General features: G+C 36.8%; 1 protein-coding gene across 6 annotated transcripts in view; it reads left to right on the top strand.

The window, feature by feature from the left end:
* The window catches only part of NRG3 (neuregulin 3), a 1,119,166-nt gene that overhangs the window by 1,071,548 nt on the left and 35,228 nt on the right, over positions 1 to 12,390 (top strand). For all 6 annotated transcript variants that reach the window (XM_050803844.1, XM_050803842.1, XM_050803843.1 and 3 more), the window contains one exon: positions 10,211 to 10,313. In XM_050803844.1, the coding sequence (XP_050659801.1) occupies positions 10,211 to 10,313 (103 nt within the window). The remainder of the gene's footprint in view (positions 1 to 10,210; positions 10,314 to 12,390) is intronic.

The raw sequence follows: 12,390 nt of genomic DNA, 5'->3' as shown, positions 1-12,390 counted from the left end.
GTTCTGTCTTCCTGATATTCGTATTATATGCCCCACCCTGCCAGGGGGCCACCCTCTGTCCCTGCCCCACCCTGCCAGTGTATGTTTGATCTCATTGGTCTCATGGTAAGGATTCCTTTTGTTTGCCTTCAGGCTCTCTTTTAACTAAATGAAATACTTATTTAAGGCATTTATAAGGCCATTGAACTCTTTGTTCATTTTTATCTGCAAGTTAAAAAAGGCATATCCTGATTTCCAAACATTCTAAATATTCTTCTCCTTTTCATTCTCTTTCCTGATCAAGGTTCATTTGCAATTGCTTATAAGCTCCTAATATTTTAATCTATCCCAAGCATTTGTTGATTTTTAAAAATAAAATTCAGGAGACCTGCTTTATCTAACAATAATTAATACTAGATTAAATCCACTTAAACTTAATCCAGTTAAAATGAGGACATAAAAGTCAGAGTGCAACCATTCAGGGAGAGACTGACCTACACAGATGATGAGGTTGGTTTGATGGATAGAAATAAATACTAGAATTAGGCAGGGAGGAATGCTGGTGTGAAGACCCACTTCATAAATAGTGGGTTCGTTAATGAATATTGTTGTATTATGATGACTTTTTCTTCTCTAGGTAGACTCTTAACTTCAGGGCCTCAGATGATGAACAATTGGATAGAAAGGATCCTCTGAGGTACCATTTGGTTGACTTTTAGAATGACTATAAGAGTAATCATGCTTCATTTTGATACCTAGTGGCAACACATAGGATCTGATTTGCATATCTTGAGTATGTGGTTTTCCAGGTAAAATTTTTGCTCATATATATGACATGCAGGTTTATGTCTGTGTGTTTGTGTGTGCTTAAACCTCACACTACTTGAAGATCAGCATATTTATGGACATCATAGTTGAGCTCTGTGTCTTTTAGGAAACCCTAAAAATGGTGGTACAAAGGAAATGTTCTCAAGAAGAACTAGAATCCTAGGTCCTTATACCTGGAGGGGATATGGAGGTGCCATTTAGAACATTTCCTGTTCCCTCACACATGTAGGGGATCATGCTCTATTGTGGTCACCCACGCTCTGTCCTCTACAGAGATCTCTCAGGGGAAATAGTGTGACAGGGACTATGGCTGTGATTTTCTTTCACTAGCATTCTTTTTTCTATGTAGTACAGCTTAACAAGTTTCTATGGAGAGACTTTGAGAATTTTATACTGTTGCAGTTTCCAAGAGAATTTCCATAAGGCTGTGTTACACATCTGGGTCTGAACTGTGGCTGCCCAGTTAAGCAGACATCATGTTAACCAATAAGTATTCCAAGGATTCTGTGTCTCCAAGGACAAAGAGCACAATTTATTTTCTTAAAGGGAGAAGTGACGGAGAGTATGAAACTGGAGAAGGTAACATTGTGGTGAAATTTCAGAATCCAGCATTAGAACAGTGGAGAGAATCTTTTTGGCAGGCAGCCTGACCTGAGTCTTGCCCTTGCCCTAGACTCACCTCACTCCGGGAGCAGCATGCATGGTTGTTGCCTGCGTCTGTTTCACCACCAGCTGTAACTGCTCTTATCCTCTCTTATCCATTGTCTTTACCAAGAAAATGGGGGAAATGCTACACACTTCCTATTTGTTTATCTGTGAGGGGGAGTATGAAAGACAGAGCCCATTCCCCAAAAAGGTCTGCTTGTATTACATCCTTCAAAATTTCTGGGCAGGAAATTAAAAACCACAAGTTGAAAAATACAGTTACCAAGAGTGCAAGTACAAGTTAAAAAAATGAGTTTAAAAAAAAGACATAAAAATAAATTCTCTAAATGCCAGTTTCTGGACACAGACTTCTCCAGAGTTAGCAAGTCACTGACTGCCTGTGGCTAAGGCTAGTTCTGCATACGGGAGTAGAATATTTTAAAGGTTCTTTTTGACCTAAATGCTGCTTCAGGAGAAAAAGGAAAAAGAAAAGAAACTGGCATTTTGTGCATCAATTATATGCCATGTATTATTCTAGGCACTTTGTTCGTGCTTATCTATTTAATCCCTAAATACGCAGCTATGCAATATTTTTCTATTTTATTGGTAAGGACAATGAGTAAGAGAAGAAGAACAGTTGCAGCTGATGGTAAAAGGTAGTCATGCACAACCACTGACCACACTGCTCCCTGAGTGGAGTGGGCTCAGGGGAAGGGGAGGTATCAGCCAGGCCACCCTAGTAGCATGGCTCAATCCAAGTTCAAAGGCCTCAGAACCAGGGAAGCCAATGATGTGATTCTGTCTGAGACCAAAGGCTTGAGAACCTAGGGTCACTGATTTAAGTTATAGGGTCCAAAGGCCAGGGAACCTGGAGTTTTTTGTCCAAGGACAGGAAAGGAGGAGTATAGCTTAGTTTCAACAAAGAGAAAAACATATTTGCATTTTCTCTCAGTTTATTCTCTTCAGGATCCCAGAAGATGGGATGGTGCCTGCCCATAATAAAGTCAGATTTCCCCATGTAGTCCACTTATATGCACATGCTAAATGTCCTTTGAAAACACCCACACAGACATACCCCAAAATAATGCTTTATTCGGTCTCTAGGTATTCCATATTCCAGTCAAGTTGACACCTAAAATTAGCCATCACACACAAGGAATAAATTTTAAAATATAGAAGGATGAAAAACTATAATTTATTTGAATTACTTACAATGTGCTATATGCTTAAGAAAAGTTATTTGATATCATTCTCATTATAAACATAAGTGATATCATTGCCTTTACTTAGCTGAGAAAATTGAAGTTTATAAAGGTAAAGTAATATACTTGCAGTCACTCATTTTAAAAGTGACCAAAATTAAAGTCAAATCCAAAATTACCAGACTCTCAGCCCCTTGATTTATGCTGGTTCTTGCATAATACCCTATGAATCAAATGCACTGATAATATACCATCATTGTAGCTACACCTGGGTCTATAAATTCACTTGTAGTCTTTGAGTTTTAATTTCACTCTTGATTTAAACTCAGAATTGCTTTTTTATTTTTGCATGTCCCCAGGCTACATTCGACTAGCTTCAAGTAAAAAACAAAACAAAACAAAAAACATACTGCATATATGTTATGTGGAAATCATTCATTTTTGTAGGTACAGTCTTATATTTTTGTTTGTTTCATTGGATATTAGTCTCCATAATTTTCATAATTCGTTTTATTTACAGAAGCAGGGTAGATAGATTATTATATGCAAGTCATGCTTATTCTATTTCAGTCATGAACTGACAATTAAGTAAAATGGAATTCTTTAGAGTTGGCACAACTATTTATTTGCTTCCAAGTTCAATTGGAAAATTTAATGAAGTTGCAAATGTGGGGGTGGAAAGGATGACATTTTTTAAGATGACGATATGCCTAAACAGGTCTTAACAATACATTTTTTATCCCTTTCATTTGAATCTTTCCACCTTTAAAATGTCAGCCCAAGCCTGCAGGGGCACATGATTTCCCCTCTCCACTTACCAAGAAATGTAGATAATGTGACTTTTTTAGGTTTACTTTCTGTTTTCTATTATGCCAGCCCAAATAAATGCATTAAAAACAAAAATAAACCCTAAGAAGAGATAAAATGTTTGAAAACATTGGTTCCCAACATAATTCCACAGGAAAAAGTACTAGAAAACATGCAATCATATCTTAAGAGAGGATATAGTGCATGGTCTCAGAAAATAGAAGAAATAAAGGAAAATAGGTCCTATAATGTGGGCTCTGTACATGTAGGTTTTGATACAGATTTGTTTCATCAGGGTTCCATTTGCTTATTAATGATAAAGTACTGCAAGTACCTTTACTGATAAGAGAAACAACACAAGTCCCCATGGACTAATTTCAGCTGGCCCTGGAAGCTTCTGCAGCATTTCGGGAGCACCCCAGAAAGTCACAGTATGAAGAATTTTGTGTACCTGAACCACCCCTCAGCTTGCTTTTCTGTCTTTGAATTGCCATCAGCACCAAGTGAAGCTAGTCTAGAATATAAAACCAGGCATCATACCAGTGTCAGCATAGAGTATGTTGGTTGGAACAGCACACAAATCCAACACAGAGATAAACAATCAGAATACTTACATATCAGTTGATCATGCTGCTCATGCTCTGAGGCCAGGGGACAAGTGCTTTCACCATTTTCCTTATGGCACTCTGTGCTGTGAAAAGGACTTTGTGAGTGCAGAATCACAGTGAAGAGGCCAAGGTTGGATGAAAAAGCCCCTGTTTTAGCCTATAACAGAATACCACAAAATGGGTAATTTATTTTTAAAAAGAAATTTATTTGGTTCATGTTTCTAGAGGCTGGGAAGCCCAAAAGCATAGCACCAGCATCTGATGAGGGCAGTTCTATGGCAGAAGGGGGAAGGCAAGTGAGCTCAGGAGACAGAGAGAGGAAATTGAGCTGAATTCATCCTCTTATCAGGAGCCCACTCTTGTGATAACTAACCCACTCCTGTGATAACTAGTCTACTCTCATGATAACAGCATTAATCCCTTCCTGAGTGGAGTCTTCATTGCCTAATGACCTCATAAAGGCCCCACTTCTTGGTACTGTTACAATGACTATTAAATTTCCAACACAGGAACTTTGAGGAACATATTCAAACCATAGCAGCTCCAAATGGAGAAGCTGGGTGTAGAGTTTAGCAGCGGGTGGGGTCAGGAGCAGATGGTCAACTCAGGAAAGGAGGATGTGTTTAAGCCTAGGAGGACTTGATATGAACACAGACAGATTCTAAGCCTTAAGAACACTCTGGGGTGAGAATTGATGTAACATGAACAATTCTGTAAAGACAGAAATATGCATTTGTTAATTCAAGTAACAAGTCTGAGGTGTCAGTGATGTGAGAAGTGCTGCACTAGGTGCTGAGGAGACAGTGACGAGCCAAATGAATAAATTAATGAAGAATATGGTCCCCTGAACCAGTGGAGCTTACAGTGCAAGGCTTTTTGATAGTGCAAGCCTTTTTGAACTAGTGACATTTAATTTGAGATTAAAAAAAAAAAAAGAGTGGGCATTTAAAAGACAAGCAGAAAGCCTGGAGCATTGGCTCACACCTGTAATCCCAGCACTTTGGGAGGCCAAGGCAGGCAGATCACAAGGTCAGGAGATCGAGACCAGCCTGGCCAAGATGGTGAGACCCCGTCTCTACTAAAAATACAAAAATTAGCTGGGCATGGTGGTGCGCACCTGTAGGTACTCGGGAGGCTGAGGCAGGAAAATCACTTGAACCCAAGGCAGGGATGTTGCAGTGAGCAGAGACCATACCACTGCACTCCAGCCTGGTGACAGAGCAGGACTCTGTCTCAAAAACAAACAAACAAACAAAAAAAGCCAACGGAAGAATAAAGCAAACGGCATGTTTCAAGACTCTAAGGACTAAAATGGTAGACATAACAGAAAAAAAGGAGAGTGGTTGATATGGGTGAGCAGTGTCTATCAGGCCGGTCTTTCAGACCACACTAAGAGTTTTAGGTATTATAAGTCAAATAGGAACCCAATAGCACAGTAAAAATAGAAGACACACACATATTCATTCATATACATGTGTATATATGATTTAATTTGTATATTAAAAGGTTTATATAGCCTGCTACATGGAGAATGGTTTATGGGAGTATAATCATAAAAGAAGACTAAAAGATAAAAAGCTATGTATTATTTCATATTCTGCATATTCTACATATTCTTTGTATATTCTTTTGTACCCTAGGATTAATATTTTTGCAGCTGTAGTTGACATAAGATAAACCACCTGTTTATAATGTATCACTAGATACATTTTTGACATAAGTATTCACCAGTGAAACAACCACTGTAATTGAGACAAGTAATATGTCTATAACACCCAAAAATTTCCCCACATTAATTTGTAATCTCCCCTATCATTCCCTACTCCTGACCCCAGGTATCTACATACATGTTTTATGTTATTATAGTTTCCATTGTCTAAAATTTTGAATAAGTGGAATTATACAACATGTACCCTGTTTGTTGTCTGATTTATTGCACTCAGCATATTTATTCTGATATTCTCTCATATTGTAGTTTATATCAATAGTTCATTTCTTTTTACTGCTGAGTACTATTTCATTATATAGAAACATAATAATTTGATTATCCATTTACCTGTTGATGGATCCTTGGGTTATTTCCAGTTTGGGGGCTATTAAAAATAAAGTTTCTATGAACATTTGGGTACCTAATGAAATTGAACTCCCAATAGTTGTGGGTAATGGAATGGCTAGATCATAAGGTAGGTATATTTTTAACTTTCTGTGAAGCTATCATTGGAAATGGCCATATAATTTTACCTTTCCATCAGAAGTACATGAGAGTTCTAGTTGCTCACATCCTTTTCACATTTGGTATGGTGAATCTTCAATTTCACCTATTCTAGTGGGGGTGCCATATATCTCATTATAATTTAAATTGCAATTTCATAATAATGAACAATGTTGGGTATCTTTTTAGGTACTTATTTGTCATCCAGATATCTTTGGGGAAGTGTCTGTTCAACCTCGTTTTGCTCATATTTAAATTGGTTTGCTTATCTTATTATTGAGAAGTCATTCTTACAAATTAAAGATACAAGTCCATTATTGAATATATATTTTGCAATTTTTCAGACTATATCTTGCCTTTTGATTTTCATAATGGTGTCTGTGAAGAGCAAATGTTAATGTTGATTGATAAAGTCCATTTTGATTTTGAAATATTTTTTAGTTTGTAGCTTTCATATTTTAGTTAAGAAATCTTTGCCAAATCCATGGCACTAAGATTTTTTTGTATGTTTTCTTCTAATTTTGTAGTTTAAAATTTACATTTACATCTATCATCCTTTTTGAGTGTATATATGTATAGAGTATGATATTGGGATCCAGGTTCATTTTTGTGGATATGGCTATGTATACTATTGATGCAATGTCATTTTTTGAAAATGTTCTTTCACCAATGAATTATGTTGGCATCTTTGTCAAAACCAATTGGCCACATGAGTGTCGAATATTATATTTCTGAACTGTTTTATCTGTTGCAATTATTTGTTTGTCTGTAATTAGGCCAATACCATACTGCTTTGATTACTATAAATTTTATAAGAAATCTTAGAATAAAGTCATGTGATTCCACAACTTTGTTCTCTTGGCTACAGGAACATTGTTCTGGCTACTGTAGCTCTTTTGTATTTCCATAAAACATTTAGAATTGGCTTGTCAATTTCTATGACAAGAACAACAAAAACAAAAATGCTTCCTGAGATCTTAATAGCATTGCAATCAATCTGTCTATCATCTTGGGGAGAATTGACATCTTAATAATATCAAGCCTTCTAATCCATAAACATGTTATATCTATTTATTTAGATCTTCTTTTAAGCTTTTCAATGTACAAGACTTGTGTGCCTTTTGTTAAATTGAGCTCTATGTATTTTATATGCTTTGATGCTATTGTAAATGACATTTTTGTTTCAAATTATCTTTGTTGTCATAAAATGATGTGCATTTATTTTTGTATCTCTCTCCTATAACCTTGTATCCTGAAATTTTCCTAAGCTTACTTGATAGTTATACTGGCTCTTTTGTAGATTCCATCAGTTCTTCTGTATAAATTGTCATGTTGTTTGCAAACAAAGACAACTTTTCTTCTACTTCCCCCAGCCGAATGATTTTTATTCCTATTTTTTCTTGTTACATTAACTAAACCTCTGGCACAGTGTTGACCGGAAGGTATGAGAGTGGATATTCTTGCTTTATTCCTGATCTTAGGGAAAAAACATTCAGTCTTTCACAGTTAGATATAGGTTTTTTTTATAGCTACTCTTTATTAGGTTGAGGAAGTGCCTTCTATTTCTAGGTTTTGAGAGTTTTAATCAAGAATGAATATTAAGTTTTGCTACGTTTTTGCCTCTAATCTAGTTGTTAGATTATCTGCTTAGATGTAAAAATGGTGAATCATATTGATTAATTTTAAAATATTAAACCAACCTTGCATTTTTGTGTATAAACCTTACTTATGATGCACTATACTTTTTATATATGGTTATATTTTATTTCCTAAAATTTATTAAGACTTTTTGCATCTGTGGCAATGAGGGCAATTTATCTGTAATTTTTTGTTAGGTCTTTGTCTTTTTTGGAATCATGATAATACTGGCATCATAAAATGAATTTGAATCTATTGTTTTTCTGTAATTTTCAGTGATGAGAAGCCTCTGATAGGAAAAAATGAACACCAAAGGAATTATTATTTTCTTTAAAAAATAGTGCTTGCTATAATTGAATAATGTTCTAATTTTAGTATGCATGAGAAATACCTGAAAATTTTACTTAAATAGAGATCCTGGCTGGGTATGCTGGCTCACGCCTCTAATCCCAGCACTTTGGGAGGCCAAGGCAGGCAGATCAACTGAGGTCAGGACTTCGAGACCAGTCTGGCCAATATAGTGAAACCCCATCTCTACTAAAAATACAAAAATTAGCTGAGCATGGCGGCACATGCCTATAGTCCTAGCTACCTGGGAGGCTGAAGCAGAAGGATCACTTGAACCCAGGAGGAAGAGGTTGCAGTAAGCTGGGATCATGCCACTGCACTCCAGCCTGGATGACAGAGCAAGACTCTACATCAAAAAAAAAAAAAAAAAAATCCTGATTTAGAAAGAAGGAAACCATAATTGGTATTAACAAAGAAAAACATATCTCCCCAGGTGATTTTTATGTAGATGATTCATGTTCTGAGAACTCTTAGTCTGCTCAAAAGTTCTCAAAGTATGTTTCTCTGACCAGTAGCATCAGAATCACCTGGGAACTTTTAAAAAATGCCAATATTCTGTACTCACTCCAGATCTACTAAATTAGTAACTCTGGGGAAAGAAGTAGGTGCAATCTGTTTTTTAATAGGCTCCAAGGTGACTCCAATGCATTACAATTTGAGAACTATTGTTCTATGTTAATGACACAGAGAGAGAATGTATATGGATGCAATTAATTTTGTATATTTTTAGAATATATGTGTGTTAAAAAGTGGGAAATGTCCTCTAAATTGGCTTTTTCTTTCTTATGACCTGTGTAGAAGGTCTGAGAGTGAGAGAGGGAAAGGTGTGCCAGGTGTGTGAGTAGTGTCGAGATGATATGGATGATCATTAGGAAAACAGGAAGGCAGGCTGATGAGATTGTTAGTGACTATTAGATGACTACTTAAGCTCTGTGATGCTGTTCTTTATTGGTGTCCATTTGCCCAGTGGTACAGTTTTCTTCCCCAATTCTGAGCTGCCCATAGTAGAGGTATGGAGAAGGCAGTTTCTTGGATTTATGTATATTTATTTTGCCAAATCGGTGAAAGGAAGATGAAAGGGATAAAGTAAATAAGAGTATTTGCAAGAGAGTAAATGACTGTAGTCATGGACCATGGTCATTGTCCTGTGTCAACAGAAAGATGAAGACAAGAGGGGGATAATTAACAGAGAAAGTACTGGGATCTATGGATACAAAGTCTTGATGAGATGGAAGAATTGTTTAGGTAGATACAGGTTAGGAAAGGACCTAGGAGTATAAATGGTAGTGGCTACAGAGTGAAATGTTTGTTTCTGAATTATTGTCTTTTTTGTGATAAGCTACAAGGTATGACCTTGGTAATAGAGACTGAATTCTGTGCCAAATCATGGTATTGAGAAGGACAGAGACTGGGTGAATAAAATACTTACATGCCTATTGATTTTTTCTTCATGAGTGCTGTCAATCATAGTGATAGTAGGATGAATGGGAGGCTGACAGTCAAGGACTAAATCAGAATCAGAAAACACAGGGGCATCCGCACCACGGAAGGTAAATTGGAAGGCATCAGTGGCACAGGAAAGCTCAGAAGCACCTGAGTTTGTTTCTCTAGCGGATTAATTTGGACCCTACCACAATTTCACAAACTTAGGTAACCAGTAAATCCTAGTCATAGAATGTCTGTGGATAATAAATTTGTAATCGCAGTATATGAGTATGAGTTCTGATGTAGCCATACAGATAAAAAAAAATAGCACCCAGTTATCCTATAGAACTTTGCAAATAAATTGAATCATAATAATTTCCTCGTTTTATTCCCTGTTTATGACAGAAACAAAAAAGTTGGCTTTGACAGATTCCTACCAGCTCAGAAGTACATGGATGAAGATTGTTGCTGATGTGCCCTGCTGGCATCCATTCTAATTTTGTTTTTCAAATTCACAGAGAGTGAAGAAGTTTATCAAAGGCAGGTGCTGTCAATTTCATGTATCATCTTTGGAATTGTCATCGTGGGCATGTTCTGTGCAGCATTCTACTTCAAAAGCAAGTAAGACCATTTCTCTCAAGTATTTAAAGTTTACTTTTCGAGAAAGCACTTTCTGTTACTTTAAGTTCTCGGTCTGTGCGCCACACAGAGGGAACCTGTGGAAATGGGTCTAGCAACAATCTGCAAGTGCCTTAGGACCTTTTTGTAAATTGCGGTGAGTGTGTACAGGCATGTGCCTGCATGTATGTGATGTGTGTGTGCACACATGTGTGCGCGGTTTATCTTTGATGCACATACTGATCATTCCTCTCAGTGATCACGAACATTCTATGTTCTTTGCACTGATTAACCACTTGCCGGTATTAAAGGCTTGGTGTCTGCCTGTCACTAAGGGCTAACTCTTCTGAAGAGAGGGGTCACTGCTATGAACCTACACATTATCAACCATTATCTATCTATTTATGAAAAAACAATTCAATTTTTCAATTTTTCATACAGATTTTAGGCAAATATGGAACATAAATACTAAAAAATATACTTCAGTTTACCAATTGATATGCATATGTTGATTATGCCCTAAAGTTATCTTGCTGAGAAATTAGACCTTCTTCAGATTAAGGTGTTTATGTTTACTAGAAATAGATATAGGCCAGGTGTGGTGGTTCAGCCTGTAATCCCAGCACGTTGAGAGGCCGAGGCAGGTGCATCACCTGAGGTCAGGAGTTCGAGACCAGCCTGACCAATATGGTGAAACCGCATCTCTACGAAAAATACAAAAATTAGTCGGCCGTGGTGGTGTGCGACTGTACTCCCAGCTTCTCGGGAGGCTGAGTCGGGAGAATTGCCTGAACCTAGGCGGTGGAATTTGCAGTGAGCCCAGATCACGCCGCTGCACTCCAGCCTGGGGGACAGAGGGAGACTCCATCTCAAAAGAAAAAAAAAAAGAAAGTAGATATAAACATATCTCTGTGTGTGTGTGTGTGTGTGTGTGTGTGTGTGTATGTGTGTGTGCGTGTGTGTATTTTTCCAAATGAACTCTGGTAGAGGTAGTTTATTTATTAAAAGGATATAATCTGCACTTAAAATAAGAAATGCGGATAAAAACATTAGCCCCATGGTTTCTTGAGCCTTAAGAATTTGGCAGATTTTATTTCTATAGCTTGTCTGAAATTCAAGCCAATGTGTAATTGTTTTTCTGAGTGGACCTGTAAGTTTTTACCCATTCGCTCTTCTAATACGGGATTAATTTCCAGGTATAGTTTGTGATACCTGTCTGCATGTTTTCTGTGTTGATTCTCAAAGAGAACTGATTATGATTTTTTAAAATAACATAAACTCAAGCATCAATTCAGAATTAGGAACCATTATTTTTCTCATAAACTATTTCAGAATGTTTTTAGATATTTAGAACTGTTGCCAAAATAGTACAAGAGTTTCCATATACTTAAACCAGAGTTCCTCTATTATTAATGGCTTACATTTGCATGGTACCTTTGTCAGAATTAATGGAACAATATTGATATTGTATTACTAACTAAAGTCTGTATTTTCAGATTTCCTTAGTATTTACCTAAGGTCCTTTTGTTAATGCCAGGGCCCCATCCTTACCATATGATATTAGCTGTTAATTCTCCTAGGCAACTCTTGGATGTGACAGTTGTAACTATCAATTTCTGAGCACTTACTCTTTGCCAGGCACACTGGGCTTTTAATGTATTAACTTCCAAACACCACAGCAGTCAGAGTTGTGCATTATTACTGCATTTTTCAAATAATGCCAGAATCTATTTTAAAATATTTATTTTTCAAAGTCATAAAGAAGAAAATTACAGATAGGTTCTTTAATCTTAGCAGTTCTAGGTTAAATCACATGCTCTAAACCTCTATACCATATTGTTTCACATAGTCCTTTTGCTAGATGGTGGAGCTGCGCAGAGTGGGTTAGGAGTTACCCTCTTTTGTACAGCCCATAGCACTTTATGTTCTGTAAGGTTGCCATCTGGCATAACGGTCAGGGTTGTACACTAGTGAGTCATACTTGGATTCAAATCTTCAAGCTGTCATTGTTATATTTGATTAGGCAAATTATATTGTGTCTCTTAGCGTTGGTTCCCTTTGTGGTAAAATATGAACAAAT

The sequence above is a fragment of the Macaca thibetana genome, chromosome 9 (assembly GCF_024542745.1).
Source record: "Macaca thibetana thibetana isolate TM-01 chromosome 9, ASM2454274v1, whole genome shotgun sequence".
Taxonomy (NCBI): Eukaryota; Metazoa; Chordata; class Mammalia; order Primates; family Cercopithecidae; genus Macaca; species Macaca thibetana.
This window is presented reverse-complemented; position numbering and strand designations above follow the sequence as displayed.